This window comes from Salmo salar, chromosome 16 (genome assembly GCF_965601325.2).
Source record: "Salmo salar chromosome 16, fSalSal1, whole genome shotgun sequence".
In the NCBI taxonomy this organism is placed as follows: domain Eukaryota; kingdom Metazoa; phylum Chordata; class Actinopteri; order Salmoniformes; family Salmonidae; genus Salmo; species Salmo salar.
The window spans coordinates 5,093,072-5,118,161 of record NC_138306.1 but is presented as its reverse complement, the minus strand read 5'-3'; the positions used below and the strand labels follow the sequence as shown (position 1 = coordinate 5,118,161).

At 42.7% G+C, this 25,090-nt stretch overlaps 1 protein-coding gene across 1 annotated transcript; it reads left to right on the top strand.

The window, feature by feature from the left end:
• The first annotated feature begins 690 nt into the window (after positions 1-690).
• LOC106573060 (2-oxoadipate dehydrogenase complex component E1) lies at positions 691-24,197 on the top strand. The gene is made up of 18 exons (XM_014147713.3): positions 691-975; positions 3,127-3,279; positions 14,232-14,443; positions 14,773-14,967; positions 15,287-15,556; positions 17,910-18,081; positions 18,202-18,400; positions 18,680-18,839; positions 19,098-19,250; positions 19,528-19,612; positions 19,919-20,058; positions 20,289-20,439; positions 20,835-20,941; positions 21,185-21,349; positions 21,651-21,733; positions 21,982-22,148; positions 22,623-22,708; positions 23,510-24,197. The coding sequence occupies exons 1-18, from the start codon at positions 798-800 to the stop codon at positions 23,612-23,614; spliced, it is 2,781 nt and encodes a 926-aa protein (XP_014003188.1). The 5' UTR covers positions 691-797; the 3' UTR covers positions 23,615-24,197.
• The last annotated feature ends 893 nt before the right edge of the window (positions 24,198-25,090 follow it).

Below are 25,090 nucleotides of genomic sequence, written 5' to 3'. Positions count from 1 at the left end.
TCAAGTAAAAGTGAAAGTTTAGCTTGTAAAATTACAGCTTTTTTTTCGTTTTTCAAGCGAAGGTCATTTAAGTTTGCTTTTCTTTATTATTATAAAAACGCATATAGCCTATCGCTTTACCTAAACTACTTTGAACATTGTAACATAATACATTATTATATTATAGTTTATAGAAAATACATGCCTTGGGTTTCTTAAAGAGTCATCACACTGTTTTGTTGACATATGCTCGATTTGAGCCAGGTTCTTGCCCGGTGACGTGCCGGGCCATATGACACGTTCTTGTGCTAGTCAGAACTAGGTCATTGAAATGTCCGACATACTAACTGGTAACGCGGGACGTGTATAATCACAACCCGATAGCAAGTCGGAAATGTCAGTTTCCTAGTTCCGATTATCACTTGAACATGGCAATAGACCGGTTTTATCCCAGTCCATTCTAATCGAACTCCCTTCATGTACTTTGGATGGATAATGCCATCCGTTTGATGCACGACCATGCCACAGTTTCAAAACCATACCGTGGGCCTAATTATAAGTCCAAACAGTTTCGTTTTGCAACGAAAACGAGAGCTCCTATTGGACAAAATCGGGTAGTTTCCCTCCCCGTTTCGCTCCGTTAGCTTCCGTTCAAGACACGTTTTGCAACAGAATAGGCATAATGAAGTACTCCAACGGCTCAACCAATCAGCTTGCAGTGGGGTGTCACCTCCCATCTTTGTCAAGCAGTATGGCTGACGTTCTGTAGTGTGTGTAAGCTTCTAACTAGTGTTGACCTGTTTAATTAATTTTAAATCATGTCAGTGCTACTATTCTTGAAAAACTTGCACTGCGTCAGCAAAGTTCCTCTGAGTGTCGCGCGCCCGGTCGTCGATTGTCTATATCACACCGAAAAAGGAGTCTACGGTTACCGACCCAAACAAATCGAGGGGGACCCGAAGTTGCAGAGTGACCATATCGCTACACTCAATCAAGGTCAGTAGAGCTCTGTTCAAATACTCATACTAACCGTATTATTTGTGACGTGAATTGAGGATATAGTATGCTAATTGGGCATAGTATGATATAGTTAGTATGCCAAAAGTTACCTGATATCGTACTAAATTCGTCAAAATACGAAGTATTCATGAAGTGGACTGATGTAAAACAAAATCTTTGCAACAAAATACATACCACCATTGAAATATCCAAGTTTTACATATTATTTTACTACACTGATTCCATAATTGACTGTCAGTATGTAATAAATCTCTTCTTATTAGGAAAATGTTTCATAAACAAATCAACATTTATGAAGAAAAAGACCCCTTTGAAAATGTTTATCTGATTTGGAAAACTATTTAGAAGCATCATAAATGTTTTACATTTATAAAGCAAAATGTCAAATTCGCTACATGTCTGTATTTGACTTGATATAATGTGGATTTGTATAATTTCTTTGTTGATCTCTCGCTTATTTCTTGGTAATTCCTCAGGATGTTTTTTTTGTGTTTTGCATGTTATTGTTTAATGAAAAATAAAAATACATGCAGTGGACGCTGTTTCCGTGCTTTTAGGACCCATAACAGGCTGACTACGCAACGCGAGCGTTGCAAAATAAATTTCGAAATCTATGTTATTCAATTAAAATTAACCCACACTGCTCGTGTGCCAACGAGCGTCTGCGTTGCTAAGGGCTAAAATAGATGTCAGTTCTGCAACTCCTGCCTCTCCCATCTCCTCATTGGTTTATAGAAGCAGGTATGCATGTGCCATCTCCTCATTGGTTATACCCATGTGGGTGACTGAAAGAGAACAAGGTCAGTGGCGGTAATGCACCTAATTTATGAAAGTTGCCAACTGCAATATTAAGTCAAGAGAAGGAAAAAGCCCTGCACGAGGAGAGATGACTAGAAACAATTCGATTGACCGTTTTATGTGTGGATTAATTGTCGGAGTAGAGGACCTTGTGCATTTCAGGTAAAATAACAACTTAATGTTTATATCCCAGGACAAATTAGCTAGCAAGTGAAAGCTAGCTAGCTAAATTGCCATAAATGTTCAATGCTTTTCAACCTGTCCCCAAATTAATGCAATTGGTTCAGAGTTTGTTTTGATATTTTAACCTGCGTGTCGTGATCGCGTTTGGTGTGGGGGGACAAAATACAGTTATGCACGATGGCGCACCCGCGCAGCCGGTTTGGGTTCCATGTAATACGTTCTTCAGAAAATGGGCGTGGCTTCATAACTTTTCAAATTGGAAGAAAATGGTGGAAAATATGCAGCCGAAGTCCGACGAGAGGATACAAATTCATAACTTTTACTAATTATGACATGTTCTCTCATTTGTTTCTGGAAGTAGCTAGCAAAACGTTAGCCAGTTAGTTTGGGTGCTTGACTGCCGTTGAATGCTCGGATCAACCCTACTCACGCTCTGAATTTACGAGCAGACAATCTGACCATGCTCTGGATATACGAACGCCCAGAGCGCAATCTGGCACTCCAGATTGAATTGATGAACACACACAAAATCGTACAATTTTTAGCTAGTCATTTGTTATGCAAACAAGTTAGCAAGAGGTTGCATAACAACAACATCAACTTCCAGTAGACATGCGAAGCTCTAGTATGCTCAACTGAAACGATACCGTTCGTTTACTGTATACTAAAATGAAGTAATAGTATGTAGTATGTTAGTATGGGTATTCGAACACAGCTCATGTTTTGCAGATAATGAACATTAAACTCAAATCATTGTCTTTCTCAATGGGGAAAACAACTAAGCAAGACTTAAGACTATTAACAACTAAGCATCCTTTGCACAAAGTGAATTCTACATTTATAATTGATTGTAGGCCTATCAATTCACCTATTGTAATTGCAGAAGAGATTAAGTGTTGTTCTTATATTCCTTATTGTCACTGCATATCATATACTTTTACTACTTGCTTTAATTTGCATTTAACTGTAGACTAACATTTTTCATAGCCTAGAGGTATATCCTCCTACCCCATGTCTTATTTTAATGTTATTTTTGAATCTTTATTGACTTTTCCCCCACATTTTACAATAATAATAGATGAATTCATTTAAATACATCAGTTTTCACATCAATTTTACATTAAAAAGGCTGTTCTGTTTACACAGATCATGGTCTCATGCGCCTGGTGGAGGCATACCGAGCACATGGACACAAGGCTGCTAAAATTAACCCTCTACTGCCAGAGGACCCTGTGGAGGACACTGTGCCAGAGATCAACATGTTGACTGGGGCTGTACAAGGACCCCTCAACACATCTGGTAGGCTATGTGGTCTATTGGGAGATTCATATGAGGATGGTATTATTCTCAATAATGTTCCTTAGAATGTGTTCCAAAAACGTTGCATATAACAAATTTGGCAATAAAGAAGTGCACAGCTGAACAATTATTGATTTTTTTTTACAGGGAGCGTTGAACCTCCTGTGCACAAACTTTTTTTTTTAATGGGCATAATACTAAAGATACATTAAGTTACCTGGCAAAGTTAATGGAGGGCTAATTACAGAAAATAGCTTATGGTTGTGTGAGTGATGAAATAAAAGCAGGGCATTCTACCGGAGAATTTTAGGAATTGGACACTCTCGTTGGCCTAGCGTTATATCCTAATTTGATTTTGGTGCAGGTCATGTTCTTCACATTACCATCTCTGGTAAACGCACACTATATCAAATAAAATCAATGTTTATTTGTCACATGCACAGGATACAAAAGTTGTAAACGGTACTTGCATAGTGGAGTCTTTTATTTAGACATTTAGCTAGCTGGCTAAACAATGAACCATAACCCCAACTCATAACTTAACTACCATGCATGAATCTGCAGGTAGCTAAAGCTAACTAACTAGATTCTAAGTTAGCTAGCTAGCTAACATTAGGCTATAACTAGCAAAGCAAATTGCTTTCTAAGATGCAAATAATATTACTTCACACGTCATACATGTAACGTTAGCTAGCGAGTCAGCCAGCCAACGTTGCTACGTACCTAACAGTATGCTTTAACTTGCAATGAAAATGACTTTCTGACAAAATTAGAAATGTATAATATCTGAAAATGTAGCTAGGTAGACTCTCTTACCCGTATACATGGATGAATGCTTTTCCCTCTCTGTCATGAATGCCATGGTTGCCCTTAGTTTGAAGATGTAATCCGGAGACAGGGGTTTTATACAACAGCCTTCTGGTGTGTTCTCTCTTCGACTATTTGCAATCAAACACCAGATTTTACTCCATCTCCTTAGCTATCATACTCTGCTTCCACCGGGCATTCCATTGATTTCAAAACTCGGTCCTCCAGAAAGTGGCGTGCATTAGCAACACTTTTGCAGTTCTTCGTGATATTGTGAGAAAGGATTACCTACACATACTGAGCATGTCATGTTATAGACAGAAGCATGCTATATGGTAGACCAATTCGAACTCATCTCTCGGTATGTCCAGCCCATCTATCTCAGCCAATCATGACTAGCGGGAAGGTTCCTGTCCTTTTCCGTGGCTAAACCAACTAGGCTTGTAATTTAACAATTGTATTTTCAGATGGAGTACAATTTATTTTATTTCTTTATAAAAATGTGTTGGAGGAAACACTGTATACCTGCGACCGTGCCAGCGTGCACATGACCGGCCCGCCACAGGAGTCGCTAGAGCGTGATGGGACAAGGACATCCCAGCCGGCCAAACCCTCCCCTAACCCCGATGACGCTGGGCCAATTGTGTGCCGCCCCATGGGTCTCCTGGTCGCGGCCGGCTGCGACAGAGCCTGGACTCGACCCAGGGTCTCTAGTGGTCTTAGACCACTGCGCCACTCGGGAGGCCCACAAGTTTGTTATTAAGGCACATGAAAGGGTCAGATGTTCCAGAAGGAATTTCTGCCAAAATGCATTTTCTGATAAAAAAAAATAAAAATGTTTATGTTCAAATGCCTCTCCTGTAAAGTAGTGACATGCAACATGCGCCTAGTTTCCTGAAACTAGTCACATTTAGAAATACCCACAGTATGATTTTCAATACCGTCAATACTTTTTAATAACGTCAATACCACAAACTATTTTAGCTTGTTTTTCAAATAAATATATTTGTGCACTAGGTTAATAAAGCAGATCACGTTCTTTATTTCGCCTGTTGTATAATTTTTTCATTATGAAGCCGTTCCCCAAAGCTGATTGAGCCAGTCACATTGTTTGTTTGTTTACAAAGAGCACACGGAGAAAACGAAAGCTTTTGTGGCTTGACAACCCACTATTGTGCATCACAAGAGAGGGGGATCAATTTACACTTGAAATTCACTACTAATGTTTGCAAGGCTATTATCTTATAAGTTTAATTATCTAAGATGTGCCAAAATAAATTCTAGCTATGCATTTGGTTTGCTAAGTGGCTAGCTTGGAAGAGCAATCTTCTTGGTTACAGCAGAGACAATCAATCCACTCCGGGATCAATATCCTTGCTGTCTGTTTTGCGCTTGAAGCAAACCTTTTGAGATAGTTGTATGACTTCATGATCTGGGGTGTCTGTCCTTGAGATTTGTTTGTTCCTTGCGCTTGTTAGCATTTAGCTAGCGTACACATTGAGAATTCGCTAGTACTTTGTTAGCACACTTGGTTAGGAGCCCGTAAAAGAGCAGCCCATAAACTAGAATATGCATATAATTGTTTGATTTGGATAGAAAACACCCTAAAGTTTCATATGGCAGGCCAAAACCTGAGAAGATTCCATACAGGAAGTGCCCTCTCTGACCATTTCTTGTCCTTCTATAGCCTCTTTATGGAAAATAGAGGATCTCTGCTGTAACGTGACATTTTCTAAGGCTCCCATAGGCTCTCAGAAGGCGCCAGAACGGGGAATGATGACTCTGCAGTCCCTGGGCAAAAAACAGTAGGGGATTTGGAAAGTGGTCAATCTGAGAACAATGACACGGGTGCGCGCGTGCGTGCATGTGAAGACACCATTTTCTTCTTTCAGTGTTTGAACGGATACAACGTCTCCCGGTCGGAATATTATCGCTATTTTATGAGAAAAATCGCATGAAAATTGATTTTAAACAGCGTTTGACATGCTTCGAAGTACGGTAATGGAATATTTTGACATTTTTTGTCACGAGACGCGCCGGGCGCGTCACCCTTCGGATAGTGTCTTGAACGCAAGAACAAAACGCCGCTATTTGGATATAACTATGGATTATTTGGAACCAAAACAACATTGGGTGTTGAAGTAGAAGTCCTGGGAGTGCATTCTGACGAAGAACTGCAAAGGTAATCCAATTTTTCAGTTTGGTGAGTGCCAAACTTGGTGGGTGTCAAAATAGCTAGCCATGATGGCCGGGCTATCTACTCAGAATATTGAAAAATGTGCTTTCACCGAAAAGCTATTTTAAAATCGGCCACCGCGATTGCATAAAGGAGTTCTGTATCTATAATTCTTAAATTAATTGTTATGTTTTTTGTCAACATTTATCGTGAGTAATTTAGTAAATTCACCGGAAGTTTGCGGTGGGTATGCTAGTTCTGAACGTCACATGCTAATGTAAAAAGCTGGTTTTAAATATAAATATGAACTTGATTGAACAAAACATGCATGTATTGTATAACAATGTCCTAGGAGTGTCATCTGATGAGGATCATCAAAGGTTAGTGCTGCATTTAGCTGTGGTTTTGGTTTTTGTGACATTATATGCTAGCTTGAAAAATGGGTGTCTGATTATTTCTGGCTGGGTACTCTGCTGACATAATCTAATGTTTTGCTTTCGTTGTAAAGCCTTTTTGAAATCAGACAATGTGGTTAGATAAAGGAGAGTCTTGTCTTTAAAATGGTGTAAAATAGTCATTTGTTTGAAAAATGGAAGTTTTGGGATTTTTGAGGAGTTTGTAATTCGCGCCACGCTCTATCATTGGATATTGGCGAGGCGTTCCGCTAGCGGAACATCTAGATGTAAGATTAAGGTAATGATGGACTGTCGTTTCTCTCTGCATATTTGAGTTGTTCTTGCCATAATATGTACTTGGTCTTTTACCAAATAGGGCTATCTTATGTATACCACCCCTACTGTACCTTGTCACAACATAACTGATTGGCTCAAACGCATTAAGAAGGAAATAAATTCCACAGAATAACTTTTAAAAAGGCAGACCTGTTAATTTAAATGCATTCCAGGTGACTACCTCATGAAGCTGTTTGAGACAATGCCAAGAGCATGCAAAGCTGTCATTAAGGCAAAGGGTGTCTACTTTGAAGAATCTCAAATATAATATATATTTTGATTTCTTTAACACTTTTTGGTTACTACATGATTCCATATGTGTTATTTCATAATTTTGATGTCTTCATTATTATTTTACAATGTAGAAAATAGTAAAAATAAAGAGAAAGCCTTGAATGAGTATGTGTCCAAACTTTTGACTGGTACTAGCTGGGTAATGTTAAGGGGGTAGGTGTGTGTCTCTTTGGTAACAACAGCTGGCGTGCAATCTCTGTTAGACTACTTCATGATAAGCTGTGGACTATACTGAACAAAAATTGGAACGCAACATGTCAAGTATTGGTCCCAAATTTTCCATTCGCACAAAAAGCTTAGTTAACACAATTGCATGTTATCGATGGCAATTTGAATGCACAGAGATACTGTGACGAGATCCTCATGGTTCAGCATGATGATGCACAGCCCCATGTCGCAAGGATCTGTACACAATTCCTGGAAGCTGAAAATGTCCTAGTTCTGCATACTCACCAGGCATGTCAGCCATTGAGCACGTTTGGGATGCTCTGGATTGACGTGTACGACAGCGTGTTCCAATTCCCGCCAATATCCAGCAACTTTGCACAGACAGTATTTCAAAGGCCGCAATCAACAGCCTGATCAACTCTATGCAAAGGAAATGTGTCGTGCTGCATGAGGCAAATGGTGGTCACACCAGATACTGACTGGTTTTCTGATCCACGCCCCTACCTTTTTTTGAAGATATCTGTGATCAACAGATGCATATTTGTATTCCCAGTCATGTGAAATTCATAGATTAGGGCCTAATGAATTAATGTAAATTGACTGATTTCCTTATGAACTGTAACAGTAAAATCTTTGAAATTGTTGCACGTTGCATTTTTATATTTTTGTTAAGTATAGTTTATCTATATTTTTCATAGCTGAATATTTACCACCACAAACCGATGGTGGCACTGAGACCACACTCAACGCGCCGTGCAAGCAAGGAAATGCACATCCGGACACGGCCGGTGATTTTAATGCAGGGAAACTGAAATCCATCTTGCCTCATTTTTACCACCATGTCACCTGTGTAACTAGAGGTGACAACTTTAGATCACCTTTACTCCACACACAGAGACACATACAAAGCTCTCACTTGCCCTCCATTAGTCAAATCTGATCATAACTCTATCCTCCTGATTCCTGCTTACAAGCAAAAACTCAAACAGGAAGTACCTGTGGATGTGGTCCGGTGAAGCGGGTGCTAAGCTACAGGACTGTTTCGCTAGCACAGACTGGAATATGTTCTGGGATTAATCCAATTGAGGAGTTTACCACATCAATCACCGGCTTCATTAATACAGTAAGTGCATCAACAATGTCATCCCCACAGTGACCATAAGTACATGTCCAAACCAGATGCCATCCGCACTGACCCAAAGGCTAGAGCTGCCAGTTTGAAGGAGCAGGACACTAATCCGGACGCTTATAAGAAACCCTGCTACGACCTCAGACGAGCCATCAAACAGTAAAGACGTCAATACAGGACTAGGATCGCATCCTACTATGCCGGCGGTGACACTAGTCGGATGTGGCAGGACTTGCAAACTATCACGGATTACAAAGGGAACCCAGTGACACGAGCCTACCAGATAAGCTAAATTCATTCTATGCTCGCTTCGAGGAAAGCAACACTGAACTATGCATAAGAGCACAAGATGTTCCGGACGACTGTGTAACCCCGCAGATCTTTCATGACTGGACTACCGATGTAATCTGCTCGAGGGGTTACTCAACTGGCTCCTACTTCGCGACGTCCCCTGAAATGCCCATCTGCTAGCCGCGGCCCGCTAGCTGTCCAGAGCATATTGGACTGTTAGCTAACAGGCCCATTGGCCAATTTCTCGGGCCACTATACCTATTTTTGCCAATTGGCCTGGGCCCCTTTTACTCAACGAAGCTCTGCTTATCCATCACGACTGGACAACCGATGTAATCTCCCTGAGGGTTTTTTTTCCAACAGGTCCCTCCGTTGCGATGTCCCCTGAATGCCCAGCTGCTAGCCGCGGCCCGCTAGCTGTCAAGAGCATATTGGACTGTTAGCTGAATAGATCCATCGGCCAATTTCTTGGGCCACTATACCTATTTTTGCCAATTGGACTTGGACCCCTCTGCTACTCGGAACACTACTAATCCATCACGATTGGTCTATCGACATAACCGCACGAGGAGGCTAAAACAGACTTTCCTCCATCGCGACGTCCCTCCTGCTAGCTGTCTGAATCGCCGTGTCTCCAGCCAGCCCAACCACTCACTGGACCCCTATGATCACTCGGCTACGCATGCCTCTCCCTAATATCAATATGCCTTGTCCATTACTGTCCTGGTTAGTGATTGTCTTATTTCACTGTAGAGCCTCTAGCCCTGCTCAATATGCCTTAACCAACCATTTAGTTCCACCTCCCACATAAGCCGTGACATCACCTGGTTTAAATGTCAGTAGAGACGATATCTCTCTCATCATTACTCAATGCTTAGGTTTACCTCCAATGTACTCACATCCTACCATATCTTTGTCTGTTCATTATGCCTTGGATCTATTCTATTGCACCCAGAAACCTGCTCCTTTTACACTCTGTTCCGAACGTACTAGACGACCAGTTCTTATAGCCTTTAGCCGTATCCTTATCCTGCTCCCCATTTGTTCCTCTGGTGATGTAGAGGTTAATCCAGGCCCTGAAGTGCCTAGCTCCACTCCTATTCCCCAGGTGCTTTCATTTGTTGACTTCTGTAACCATAAAAGCTTTAGTTTCATGCATGTTAACATTAGAAGCCTCCTCTCTAAGTTTGTTTTATTCACTGCTTTAGCACACTCTGCCAACCCGGATGTCCTAGCCATGTCTGAATCCTAGTTTAGGAAGGCCACCAAAAATCCTGAAATTTCCATCCCTAACAATAACATTTTCCGACAAGATAGAACTGCCAAAGGGGGCGGTGTTGCAATCTACTGCAGAGTTCTGTCTTACTATCCAGGTCTGTACCCAAATAATTTGAGCTTCTACTTTTAAAAATCCACCTTTCCAGAAACAAGTCTCTCACCATTGCCACTTGCTATAGACCATTCTCTGCCCCCAGCTGTGCCCTGGACACCATATGTGAATTGATTGCCCATCTATCTTCAGAGCTCGTGCTGCTAGGTGACTTAAACCGGGACATGCTTAACACCCAGGTCATCCTACAATCTAAGCTTGATGCCCTCAATCTCACTCAAATGATCAATGAACCCACCAGGTACAACAACAACATCCGTCAACACGGGCACCCTCATAGATATCATCTTAACCAACTTGCCCTCCAAATACACCTCTGCTGTTTTCAACCAAGATCTCAGTGATCATTGCCTGCATCCGTAATGGGTCTGCGGTCAAACGACCACCCCTCATCACTGTCAAACTCTCCCTAATACACTTCAGCGAGCAGGCCTTTCTAATCAACCTGGCCCGGGTATCCTGGAAGGATATTGACCTCATCCTGTCAGTAAAGGATGCCTGGTAATTCTTTAAAAGTGCTTTCCTCACCATTTTAAATAAGCATGCCCCATTCCAAAAAAATTGAACCAGGAACAGATATAGCTTTTGGTTCTCTCCAGATGTGACTGCCCTTGACCAGCACAAAAACATCATGTGGCGTTCTGCATTAGCATCGAATAGTCCCCGTGATTTGCAACTTTTCAGGGAAGTTAGGAACAAATATACATAGGCAGTTTGAAAAAGATAGCCTTAGCTTTCCTAACAGAAATTTGCATCCTGTAGCACAAAGTCAATAACGTTCTGCGACACTAAAGTCCATGGAGAATAAGAGCACCTCCTCCCACTGCACTGAGGCTAGGAAACACTGTCACCACCGATAAATCCACTATAATTGAGAATTTCAATAAGCATTTTTCTACGGCTGGCCATGCTTTCCACCTGGCCACCCCTACCCCGGTCAACAGCCCTTCACCCACCACAGCAACTCGCCTAAGCCTCCCCCATTTCTCCTTCACCCAAATCCAGATAGCTGACGTTCTGAAAGAGCTGCAAAATATGGACCCCTTACAAATCAGCTGGGCTAGAAAATCTGGACCCTCTCTTTTTAAAATTATCTGCCAAAATTGTTGAAACCCCTATTACTAGCCTGTTCAACCTCTTTTGTATCGTCTGAGATTCCCAAAGATTGGAAAGCTGCCGCGGTCATCCCCCTCTTCAAAGGGGGAGACACTCTAAATCCAAACTGCTACAGACCTATATCTATCCTACCGTGCCTTTCTAAGGTCTTCAAAAGCCAAGTTAACTAACAGATTACCGACCATTTCGAATACCACCGTACCTTCTCCGCTATGCAATCTGGTTTCCGAGCTGGTCATGGGTGCACCTCAGCCACGCTCAAGGTCCTAAACGATATCATAACCGCCATCGATAGGAGACATTACTGTGCAGCCGTCTTTATCGACCTGGCCAAGGCTTTCGACTCAACAGGCTTGGTTTCTCAAATGACTGCCTTGCCTGGTTCATCAACTACTTCGCAGACGGAGTTCAGTGTGTCAAATCAGAGGGCCTGTTGTCCGGACCTCTGGCAGTCTCTATGGGGGTGAGAGAGGGTTCAATTCTCAGGCCGACTCTTTTCTCTGTATACATCAATGATGTTGCTCTTGCTGCTGGTGATTCTCTGATCCACCTCTACGCAGACGACACAATTCTGTATACTTCTGGCCCTTCTTTGGACACTGTTAACTACCCTCCAGACGAGCTTCAATGCCATACAACTCTCCTTCCATGGCGACCAACTGCTCTTAAATGCAATTAAAACTAAATGCATGTTCTTCAACCGATCGCTGCCCGCACCTGCCCTCCCGTCCAGCATCACTACTCAGGACGGTTCTGACTTAGAATATGTGGACAACTACAAATACCTAGGTGTCTGGTTAGACTGTAAACTCTCCTTCCAGACTCAAATTAAGCATCTCCAATCCAAAATTAAATCTAGAATCGGCTTCCTATTTCACAACAAAGCATCCTTCACTCATGCTGCCAAACATACCCTCGTAAAACTGACCATCCTACTGATCCTCGAATTCGGCGATGTCATTTACAAAATAGCCTCCAACACTCTACTCAAAAATTGGATGCAGTCTATCACAGTGCCATCCGTTTTGTCACCAAAGCCCCATATACTACCCACCACTGCGACCTGTATGCTCTCGTTGGCTGGCCCTTGCTTCATACTCGTCGCCAAACCCACTGGTTCCAGGTTATCTACAAGTCTCTGCTAGGTAAAGCCCCGCCTTATCTCAGCTCACTGGTCACCATAGCAGTACCCACCCGTAGCATGCCATCCAGCAGGTATATCTCACTGGTCACCCCCAAAGCCAATTCTTCCTTTGGCCGCCTTTCCTTCCAGTTCTCTGCTGCCAATGACTGGAACGAACTGCAAAAATCTTATCTCCCTCACTAGCTTTAAGCACCAGCTGTCAGAGCAGTTTACAGATCACTGCACCTGTACATAGCCCATCCGTAAATAGCCCATCCAACTACCTCATCCCCATACTGTATTTATTTCTCTTGCTCCTTTGCACTCCAGTATCTCTACTTGCACACTCATCTTCTGCACATCTACCATTCCAGTCTTTAATTGCTATATTTGCTATACCATGGCCTATTTATTGCCTTACCTCGCTTATCCTACCTCATTTGCATACACTGTATATAGACTTTTTCTACTGTATTATTGACTGTATGTTTGTTTAGTCCATGTGTAACTGTTGTTGTATGTGTCGAACTCTTTGCTTTATCTTGGCCAGGTCGCAGTTGTAAATGAGAACTTGTTCTCAACTAGCCTACCTGGTAAATAAAGGTGAAATAAGTTTTTTTTTTTTAATGTAAATCAGATATTTCTGTATTTAATTTTTAATAATTTAGCAAAAATATCTAAAGTTTTCACTTTGTCATTATGGGGTGTTGTGTGTGTAGATGGGTGAGGAAAATGAGTTCAGTCTGTAACACAACAAAATTTGCAATAAGTCAAGGGGTGTGAATACTTTCTGAAGGCCCTGTATATGCATGCAATGCCCAGATGCATTTAGCGCTCAATTCTCTGACAACTGAACCGTGTGGTGGACAATTCTTTTAGCTCACCACTGCCAGCACTCTGTTTGCATGGCTAGTGGCTAACGTTAGCCAGCTCAAGATAGCTAACGCAGAGTAGATTCTCCATATGACGTTAAGAAATAGTGCGCTACGGGTAGTTTAGAAGATATCTGTAAATAAGTGAATAAATATGTAAAAAACCCAAAACATACCTACTTTTGTAGTTGTAGGTAACCAGAATGTGACTACAAATTACTAAGTCTTTGACCACACTGTGTTGTTACTTTGGTGAGTAAAAACTCATGCCTCCTACCCTTTTAAGTCAATGTAAAACCGAACATTTGAATTGCTAAACCACCCATTGCAATGGTATGGCACCAATAAAGGTTTTAAGGAAATCATTGCCTTTAAATGCCCCAAACTGCTAATTTGTGTGGTGACTCACTCACAGCACATGCGTTTAACACAGGCACTCGGTTAGAGTGGATGGTGCCTCCAGGGATGAGGCATTTTCAATGACAGTCAACAGTATCTCATACCTCAGTCATTACTATCATCACTCACAAATGAGTAGATCAATCAAATGAAAGTACATGTGACTTGGTGGATATGATTTAGATGGTAAATACATTTGATTGATTTGAGGGTTCCTATGATACCCATTCATGGAGATAATTCCTTATGTCCCACACACACACGCCTCATCCTGTCAGACTATCAGAGCTCTTGGTCTTTAGTCTGTGTTCACACCTGTTTTTTTGTCCTGCAGGCAGACTAGCAGGTCCCATACTGCAACACATTTGCAACCAACCAGGTCCTCCTAAACAAACGTGCTATTTTTCAACTGACCTGAAATTCACACTCTCCTACATAAATTCCTTTCTTCTCCAGGACTGCGTCACTTTGGTAAGGCTGAGGCGTCAGTGGAGGAGGTGCTTGCTTACCTGGAGGAGGCCTACTGTGGCCGCATTTCCATAGAGACCAGTCAGTTGACCAGTCTGGAGGAAAGGGAGTGGTTCGCCGACCGCTTCGAGGAGTTAAAGAAGGAGACATTTACGGCGGAGGAAAGGAAGAAGTTGGCCAAACTCATGCTGGAGTCACAGGTGGGTGGGTGAAAGGTCGACGTCGTCACACAGTATTACAGCCGAATTACCTTTTCATAGCCTAATTAATGAAAAATGTGTATCTTATCTAACAGTAATTGGCATCTTGTTTAACATTTTTCTGTGGGAATAAAGTCATTATCTTATCAGCGAGAATGTGATGGTATTGGTTTTATCAATGTTAATTACATTTTTTTTCATATTTCCAAGAACGACTGATCTTGCTGACTTATTTATGTATTTTGCTTTTATTTAACCAGATAAGTCATTGAGAACACATTCTCTTTTTACAATAACCTGAAATGACCGGTTTCATCTTGTTACCTCAGGAGTTTGACAATTTCCTGGCAAACAAGTTTTCCACAGTGAAGCGTTACGGTGGTGAGGGAGCAGAGAGCATGATGGGAGTGTTCTATGAGATGTTCCGCCTGTTGGCCCACAGTGGGGTGACGGACATTGTCATGGGGATGCCTCATCGCGGGCGACTCAACCTCCTCACGGGGCTGCTGCAGTTCCCACCAGAGGTCAGGGTTCAGACACTATCGATCACTTCCAGGTCAAATTCATGGCTGTAATGTTTACCTGAATTAACCACACTTAACTGGGGATTACCAATAAACTCCATGTAATTGTCAGCTGCAATGCGCTATGCAGTGTAAAGATAAGAGAGAATCCAGGGTTACCTTATCAGAAAGTGACTGTAAAAAGTTTCTGTGGATGGACCTTGAATTTTGTTGTTGTTTTTCTTACTGAGGTGAACAGGTTTTGGGAGAGGTAAAAGTGAAATATGGAACCCCAGTATAACATTTATTTGTTTCATGTGCCTCTCCCCCCCACCTCCAGCTGATGTTCCGTAAGATGTGTGGCCTCAGTGAGTTCCCAGCGGACTCTCCCTCCATCGGTGACGTCCTCTCCCACCTCACCACCTCTGTAGAGCTGGATTTCGGTGCTGCCCACCTCCTCAAAGTGACCATGCTGCCCAACCCCTCCCACCTGGAGGCCATCAACCCAGTCACCCAGGGGAAGACCAGGGCCCGGCAGCAGCTCAAACAGGAGGGAGACTACTCACCAGACGAGAACGCACAGCCTGGGAATAAAGTCGTATGTCTCCAGGTGTGTGTGTGTATGTATGTATGTATGTATGTATGTGTGTGTATATATATATATATATGTGTGTGTGTGTGTGTGTGTGTGTGTATATATATATGTGTGTGTGTGTGTGTGTATGTATATATCGTTTATTTAACTAGGCAACTCAGTTAAGAACAAATTCTTAGTTTACAATGATGGCCAAACCCTCCCCTAACCCAGACAATGCTGGGCCAGTTGTGGCTCTAACCAGAATAGAAAGACGAGTAGGAGGACCTGGTGCACAACTGAGCAAGAGGACAAGTACATTAGTGTCTAGTTTGAGAAACTGGCAGCTTCGTTATATAGTACCCGCAAAACACCAGTCTCAATGTCAACAGTGAAGAGGTGACTCCGGGATGCTGGCCTTCTAGGCAGATTTGCAAAGAAAAAGCCATATCTCAGACTGGCCAAAAAAAGAAAAAAGATGGGCAAAAGAGCACAGACACTAGACGGAGGAATTCTGCCTAGAAGGCCAGCGTCCCGGAGTCGCCTCTTCACTGTTGACGTTGAGACTGGTGTTTGGTGGGTACTATTTAATTAAGCTGCTGTTGCATTTAGGGGAGCTAACGTCTAATTTAGGGGAGCTGAGCCCCCCCTGCTTCCCCCATAATTTGCAGCTTGGCCCTCAGGCCAATGTGTTTGACACTCCTGAACTAGAAACACATTCACTGAGTAACACTGCTATAGAATAGTATACTTAACTTCTATGGGCTACGTGTGACGCTAGCGTCCCACCTGCGGAACACAGCCAGTGAAATATCAGGGTGGCAAATTCAAAACAACAAAATGTCATAATTCAAATCTCTCAAACATACAACTATTTTACACCATTTTAAAGATGCACTTCTCCTTGACGTAACCACATTGTCCGATTTCAAAAAGGCTTTACAGCGAAAGCAAAACATTAGATTATGTTAGGAGAGTACATAGACAAAAATAATCACACAGCCATTTTCCAAGCAAGGACATGTGTCACAAAAACCCAAAACACAGCTAAATGAAGCACTAACCTTTGACGATCTTCATCAGATGACACTCCTAAGACATTATGTTACACAATACATGTATGTTTTGTTCGATAAAGTCCATATTTATATCCAAAAACAGCATTTTTACATTGGCGCGTGATGTTCAGAAAATGTATTCCCACCAAAACGTCCGGTGAATGTGCACATCAATTTACAAAAATACTCATCATAAACGTTGACAAAATATTTAACAATTTTTTAAAGAATTATAGATGGACTACTCCTGGATGCAACCGCTGTGTCAGATTTTAAAATAGCTTTACGGAGAAAGAACATTTTTCAATATTCTGAGTACATAGCTCGCAATCACAGCAAGCTATACAGACACCCGCCAAGTTCGGGGTCACCTAAACTTAGAATTAGTATTATAAATATTCTCTTACCTTTGCTGATCTTCGTCAGAATGCACTCCCAGGACTGCTACTTCCACAAGAAATGTTGTTTTTGTTCGAAATAATCCATATTTATGTCCAAATACCTCCGTTTTGTTCGTGCGTACAGAGCACTATCCAAAGGCATAACGCGCGAGTGCGGTACCAGAGACGAAAAGTCAATGTTCCATTACCGTACTTAGAAGCATGTCAAACGCTGTTTAAAATCAATCTTTATGGTATTTTTAACGTAAAATTGCGATAATATTCCAACCGGACAATAGCGTATTCATTCAAGAAGAAAAAGAAGGAACGGCGCGCTCGCGGGATCGTGCATATCCAATCCCTTTGTCTCCAGGCAGTCCACTCAGTGACTGAGCTCCTATATTCTGCCCAGTGACAGGAGAATGCTGAAAGAACTTTCTGAAGGCTGTTGACAGCCAATGGAAGCCTTAGGAAGTGCAACGTGACCCCACAGACGCTGTAGTTTTGATAGAGAATCAAAAGAACTACAATTCTCAGACTTTCCACTTCCTGGTTGGATTTTTCTCAGGTTTTTGCCAGCCATATGAGTTCTGTTATACTCACAGACACCATTCAAACAGTTTTAGAAACTTCAGAGTGTTTTCTATCCGAATCTACTAATAATATGCATATTCTAGTTTCTGGGCCAGAGTAGTAACCTGTTTAATTTGGGTACGTTTTTCATCCGGCCGTGAAAATACTGCCCCCTACACCTCAACAGGTTAATTGCCCTCTCGTGAATTTGTCTTGTACGTGTATTACAATATGTAAAAGAGAGGGATAGTAGGAAGGGATTATTACGCTGAAGTACAGTTTATAGGGTCATAATGGCATTATCCATTGTTGATGTCAAGATATTTTCTGAATTTCAAGCCTGGTGATCATTGTGGAAACTCTCCTTACTTTTCTCAGGTCCATGGGGATGCCTCATTCTCTGGTCAAGGGATTGTTCCAGAGACATTCACCATTTCACTACTCCCCCACTTCAGAGTCGGTGGGAGCATCCACCTCATTGTAAACAACCAAGTGGGTTATACCACTCCATCTGCGAGAGGGAGATCGTCTTTATACTGCAGTGATGTTGGTATGTGAAATCTATCGCTTTAACTATAATAGATCTTTATGGGAATTATAATCACCAATCCATTTTTTTATGGGAATTTCAATACTCCATCTCACCATGTGTGTGTTCTCCCCTCTCCAGGTAAGATGGTGGGCTGTGCGGTGGTCCATGTGAATGGTGATGATACGGAGGAGGTGGTGCGTGCCACACGTTTGGCGGTAGAGTATCAGAGACGCTTCAGGAAGGATGTCATCCTGGACCTGCTCTGCTACAGACGGTGGGGACACAACGAGCTGGACGAACCTGGTTTCACTAACCCTGCCATGTACAAGATTATCCGGTGAGTTCGGGTATATTTGCTATACTCTTCCCTCTCTGGCTAATCTTGAGCCAAAATGGGTCCACTAAATGGACAGAAATATTGTCCAGAAACTACCTCAATTGTATTGAATGGGAAACACTTCCCCACAACCATGAACAAAATAAAATATTGTTTACCTACAATTGTATATTTGCTTTACGTTATTTGCCGTTGATATACCCTTGATTACAGAACAATGCCGAAATAACAACAAAAAACTAACCATGACATCCTACCCACTTCTCATCCCCCCCCCAGCTCCAGGAAGAGCATCCCAGACTCCTACGCTGACCAGCTGATCTCAGAGGGCCTGATGACCGAGGAGGAGTGTGGTGCCATCAGGACAGCCCACTACGGCATGCTGAACGACAAGCTGGCCAACATGACCCTATACAGCCCACCACCCACCAACCTGCAGGTCTGTGAGGTGCACTCATTTCACATACTTTAGCTGGGCTTGATTGAGTTTACCTGGCACAATGGAATCAACTTTAATAGTTGCAAAAGTGCAAACCCCACCCATCTGGCACTACAGGCAGACTCAAGCGAACGCTCAAAATGTTTGTTCCTAGGTCTGGTGAGGAGTGCTTTTTGGTGTGTTGAGAAACTAACAGAAGGCAGATTTCCATTCTTTGCTGTAACAAATGGACTTATAAAGTTGTTGTTGTTGTTACAGGGGCGCTGGGGAGGTCTGGAGGAGCCCCAGGCCAGAGTCACCCACTGGGACACGGGGGTGCCTGTCGCCCTGCTGCAGTATGTAGGGGCTAAGTCTGTGGAGATACCCGACGAGGTCCAGCTACACAGCCACCTTGGGAAGATGCATGTGGCGGTAATAACAATTACAGGAGATGTGTGTAGCTAATTCGGGGGAGGAACCCAGGTCCACCGACTGTCAACCCAACACATTAGCCATTACGCCAACAGATCTCAACCTCTACAAGTTTGCTAGGTGTTGAGTTAAAGGGATAGTTCGAGATTTCAGAGACAATGGTATCCACAAGTTCATCTGACTCTGGGGGAAAAGGGATAAAGGGCTTTGTTGTTTTCCCCCTTGTTTTAAAGACTCTCTGAAGCTCAATGAAAACAGATCTGTTCTGTTCTCTCAGGGTCGCCGTGCGAAGGTGGAGAAGGGAACTAATCTGGATTGGTCCACTGCGGAGGCCATGGCGTTTGGCTCTCTGCTCTGCCAAGGTCAGTCAACGGCTTTTTACACTACTGAGCCAAACCAAGCTGTACTGAGCTGGCCTGGTTCTGCATCCACTTTAGTTGCTAGAGTATCCTAGGCAGCACAATTTGGTAAGGGTTTGCATGGTAATGTGAAAAGGGATTGATCTTCATAGATAACATTTTTTTTACAGAAATTGCTTGTTAGATTTGTGTTTTCCAGGCCTGTTATTACCATACTATGTCAATACTTACAAATGTATACTCATTTCTATATGTAATTCTCATGTCTCTGGCTGTAAGAATGTGTTTTGTTTTTCATTTGTTTTGAAGGGTTCAACATTCGTATCAGTGGACAGGATGTTGGTAGGGGCACCTTCAGTCAGAGACATGCCATGATAGTTTGCCAAGACACAGATGACATGTACATTCCCCTCAATCACATAGACCCTGAACAGAAAGGATTCATGGAGGTAAATAATGACTTATTGCAACGAGAGAAAAAAACTATGAGACTTGATACAAAATAACTTGGGACTCGACTTGCACTTACAATGCACGACTTGGGACTTGAGATTCAACGCTTTTTACTCACTGGAGACTTGGACCTCATGACTTGTTTACTTGCTGTACTTCTAAGTTGTATAAGAGTGTCTTCGACACCCACCTGTGATACGCCGTGTTCTGTGTGTGTGTGTTCTAGGTGTGCAACAGTGCCCTGTCTGAGGAGGCCGTGCTGGGCTTTGAGTATGGCATGGCCATCGCCCAGCCTAAACTACTGCCTATCTGGGAGGCTCAGTTTGGAGACTTCTTCAACGGAGCTCAAATCATATTCGACACCTTCCTCTCTGGAGGTAATGAATGCCGATACTCTGGTCAATAACTTTCTGAAGTCAGCCAAGGGCTATTTTTAGGTCACCTCATTTGAGGTTGCAGATAGTTGAATATCATAAACCAGTTTCCTTCTAGCCCCTGGCGAACACCTATCAAGTCCTTTCAGTTCTGTGAACACAGGTTAACAAGGGCTAGGGGGAAGGGGATACATGGAATGGAGCCAACACATTTGTTTAGTATACATTTAAGATTAAACTGGATATTTGGTCAACATGATCAGTAAATCATGGGTCCCAGTAGAACACAATCTACACTTTAATATAAAAGCTCTATGGAGCATTCATAAAGCCTTCATAAACGTTAGACGCCACATTCTGGTTCCACTAGGTGTTGATTTGAAATGTGTCTCTCCCAGGCGAGGCTAAGTGGCTGCTGCAGTGTGGAATGGTGATCCTGCTTCCCCATGGTTACGACGGAGCAGGACCGGAACACTCCTCCTGCCGCATGGAGAGGTTCCTACAGGTGAATAGGGGAACACAAATCACATGGAAACAATTTTAAAGGAGCGGGGAACCTCTGATCTTCTCCTCTGCATTTTGTGGCAGTGAGAAATGAGGAGAACAGACTTTTAAGAACTCTTTGGAAACAAATACCTCTACAAATACCAGATAGAATTACCTCTGTTATAGCTACTGTATACCGCTGTCTACTCTCACTGTCTCTTGTAATATTTATTGTATCTGTGTCTAAATCTCTTTCTCCCAGCTGTGTGACAGTAAGGAGGAGGGGGTGGATGGTGACAATGTCAACATGGGCATGGTCAACCCTACGACTCCAGCACAGTACTTCCACCTGCTGAGACGACAGATGATACGCAACTTCCGCAAGCCACTCATCGTTGCCGGGCCCAAGACTCTGCTCCGATTCTCTGTAAGCTACTCAATAACACATCTAATACAAGCCATTAGAGTTAAATGGGCTTGTTTTGAATACCTTTTAAAATGCATCCTTCCTCCCCCTCTTCAGGTAATCACTGATCTGTAGGTGAGTGAGTGGTTAGGTGAAGGCATTGTTTTCACTGCATTGCTTCCACCAATCTTACCATGTCATATCAATGATTTCCTCAAGGAAAGAAAGGGTTAATTTTAAGGTATTCAAACAGGGATACTGTGAACATGTTTATGGTGATATTTGGTGACTTGAGTTGATGAGTTCCTGTCTCTACCTGTAGGGGGCAACATCCAGTTTGGCTGACATGGCTCCTGGAACCTCTTTCAAACCTGTGATTGGTGACACCTCAGTCACTCCAGCCAGGTAAAGAAGTATCCACAACATTACACCCGCTCTTCTGCTTCCGGTTGATAAGTGTATCTCATTTAAAAATGTTGTCATTTGTTACGGTGTCACTTTCTTGGACTTTATTTACGAGATCAAATAGTAAAGTGTAAATACATCTGTACATGTTGCACCTTACAGGGTTGGCTGAATTCAAATGCAATCGACCCAACCCATTACAGTATGTACCCAACTGCTTTAACTGTCCTTTCCTGCTATCCCTGTAGTGTCCAGCGGGTGGTGCTGTGTTCAGGGAAGCACTACTATGCCCTGTTGAAGCAGAGGGAGGCATCCGCAGCCACTCAGACCACAGCACTGATCAGACTGGAGGAGCTGTGTCCCTTCCCTCTGGAAGCCCTGCAGCAGGAGCTCACCAAGTATACCAACGCCAAAGGTAGGCTATACCTGACCTGGCCACTATTTTCCTCAAACATCTAATATCTAAAACGCCACTTTGCAGTCGCTTTTATCCAAGAACACCAACAACAAATGTATATAAGTGACCCCTGGCCTGGCCTGCACTGGTCTTCACTTCTTACCACAGACACTATAGGCCTGTTTCCCAGACATACATTAACCCTGGTTTAAAAAGCTATTTCATTGGAGATTCTCCATTTAGCATGCTTTTTATTCCAGGATTAGGCTCTTACTGTTCAACACTGCTTACCAGAGATTGTGCCGCAGCATCGGATCAATAAATCATTTTGTGAACTGTATTTGGTAGGGATGGGCATTTGAAATGATTTTACTATTCGAATAATATCATTACATTTTGTCAGATATTTGATTAACTGTCCCCATCCCTAGTATTTTGCCATCTTCAAGATCATTTTTTAATGTAATCTTCATGTGTTTGTGTCCCATACAGAGTTTGTCTGGAGCCAGGAGGAGCCCCAGAACATGGGCCCCTGGTCCTTCGTGGCCCCTAGGTTTGAGAAGCAGCTGGGGTGCAAGGTGAGTCCTGCCCCTGTCTGAATGATCAGAGAAATACTGTTTATGTGTTTGAGGGGATCAGTTTGAGCAAGCAAGGCGAGGCTCAGAATTGCTCATTTTGATCAGATAATGAGTAGTTATTTGGAATGCAAGGTGATTTGTAGGTCAGTGATTCTGCACAGTCCGACGTCAATGTAGTGGATCTCAAACATGCACAATAAACTAAGTGTGCAAAACATGCTCTTTCCATGAGACTGACTAGGTGAATCCAGGTAAGCTATGAGTGCTTATTGATGTCAACTGTTAAATCCACTTCAATCCGTGTACATGAAGGGGAAGAGACCGGTTAAAGAAGGATTTTTAACAATTGACACATGATTTGTGTATGTGTGCCATTGAGGGTGAATGGGCAAGTGGCTTTGAACGGGGTATAGTAGTAGGTGCCAGGCGCACCTGTTTGAGTGAGTTAAGAAATGCAACGCAGCTGGGTTTTTCACGCTCAACAGTTTCCCGTGTGTATCCAGAATGGTCCACCACCCAAAGAACATCCAGCCAACTTGACCCAACTGTGGGAAGCATTGGAGTCAACATGGGCCAGCATCCCTGTGGATAGCTTTCGACACCATGTAGAGTCCATTCTCTGACGAATTGAGGCTGTTCTGAGGGCAAAAGGGGGTGCAACTCAATATTTGGAAGGTGTTCCCAATGTTTTGTACTCTGTGTATATTTGACTGGGTTTGATTTAAAAAATAATAATAATAATTAACCGACCATTTTCATTTACCCTTCCATCTACTCTTCCTCCATCTACTCTTCCTCCAGCTCCGGTTGGTGAGTCGGCCTACTCTGCCCGCCCCGGCTGTGGGCATCGGAACGCTCCACCACCAGCAGAACGAGGCCATCCTCACTGCCACCTTCTCCTCTTGAGCCACTGGGCCCCAAGATGGCTGCTCCTGCAGGGCCCCAAAATGGATGGACCCTCCCTGCTCCAGTAAAACCAGATTACATCTCTTCTCTAGCCTGGACCTCCAGGCTGAATTTATCTCTGTTTCACTCAACTTTCTATGAATTGGTGAGATGAAACAATAGAGTCCAGGATCTCTTTTCTTCCTGTATGTTTAAATGTTCTCAAAAACACAGGTGCTAAAGACTGCTTCTTCATTGTGCAGGGGGCTTCAGGTACTGAGTGGAACAAGACTGTTTGATGGTTTGTAAGGGCTGTTTTATCGAGCATTATTAAATGGAGCTGTAGCTGTCTAAAAACAATGTGATGTAAATGGTCTGAGATTGCATCGTAAAGCAACTCAATATTCCCCTGAGTGTTCATTTCTATTGTAATATTGAATTTTTAACTTTATGCAAAAGTTAATTTCACATGCAATGTGATTGCATTCAATTTACTATACTGAAACAAAAATATAAACGCAACATGCAAGAATTTCAAAGATTTTACAGAGTTACAGTTCGTATAAGGAAATCAGTCAATTGAAATAAATTCATTAGGCCCTAATCTATGGATTTCATATGACTGGGAATATGATATGCAGCTGTTGGTCACAAATAACTTTTTTTAAAAAGTAGGGGCATGGGACAGAGAACCAGTCATTATCTGTTGTGACCTCCATGTGCCTCATGCAGCGTGACATCTCCTTCACATAGAGTTGATCAGGCCTGTAGAATGTTGTCCCACTCCTCTTCAATGGCTGTACGAAGTTTCTGGATATTGGCTGGAACTGGAACACACTGGTGTACAAGTCGATCCAGAGCACCAAACAGGCTCAATGGCTGACATGTCTGGTGCGTATGCAGGTCATGGAACAACTGGGACATTTTCAGCTTCCAGGAATTGTGTACAGATCCGTGCTTGCGACATGGGGCCGTGCATTATCATGCTGAAACATGAGGTGATGGCGGCAGATGAATGGCACAACAATGGGCCTCAGGATCTCGTCACCATCTCTGCATTCTAATTGCCATCGATAAAATGCAATTGTGTTTGTTGTCCGTAGTTTATGCCTGCCCCATACCAAAACACCACAGGCACCATGGGGCACTCTGTTCACATCAGCAAACCGCCCCCACACGATACCATACAAGTGGTTGTGAGGCAGTTTGGACGTAATGCCAAATTCTCTAAAACGACGTAGGGTTATGGTAGAGAAATTAACACTCAATTCTGGCAACAACTATGATGGACATTCCTGCAGATAGCATTCCAATTGCTCGCTCCCTCAACTTGATACATCTGTGGCATTGTGTAATGTAACAAAACTGCACATTTGAGTGGCTTTTTTGTCCCCAGCACAAGGTGCATCTGTGTAATGATCATGCTGTTTAGTCAGCTTCTTGATAATCCATCCCTCTTGACAGGTGTGGAATATCTTGTCAAAGGAGAAACACTCA

What these genes read in the sequence shown, in the direction of transcription:
- LOC106573060 (XM_014147713.3), top strand. Translation starts at nt 798, where the DNA reads ATGTCAGTGCTACTATTCTTGAAAAACTTGCACTGCGTCAGCAAAGTT. An exon ending in ATAAAGTCGTATGTCTCCAG is followed by an intron (nt 15,557 to 17,909) that starts GTGTGTGTGTGT and finishes TACTTTTCTCAG; the next exon opens with GTCCATGGGGATGCCTCATT. An exon ending in GCATGGAGAGGTTCCTACAG is followed by an intron (nt 20,942 to 21,184) that starts GTGAATAGGGGA and finishes TCTTTCTCCCAG; the next exon opens with CTGTGTGACAGTAAGGAGGA.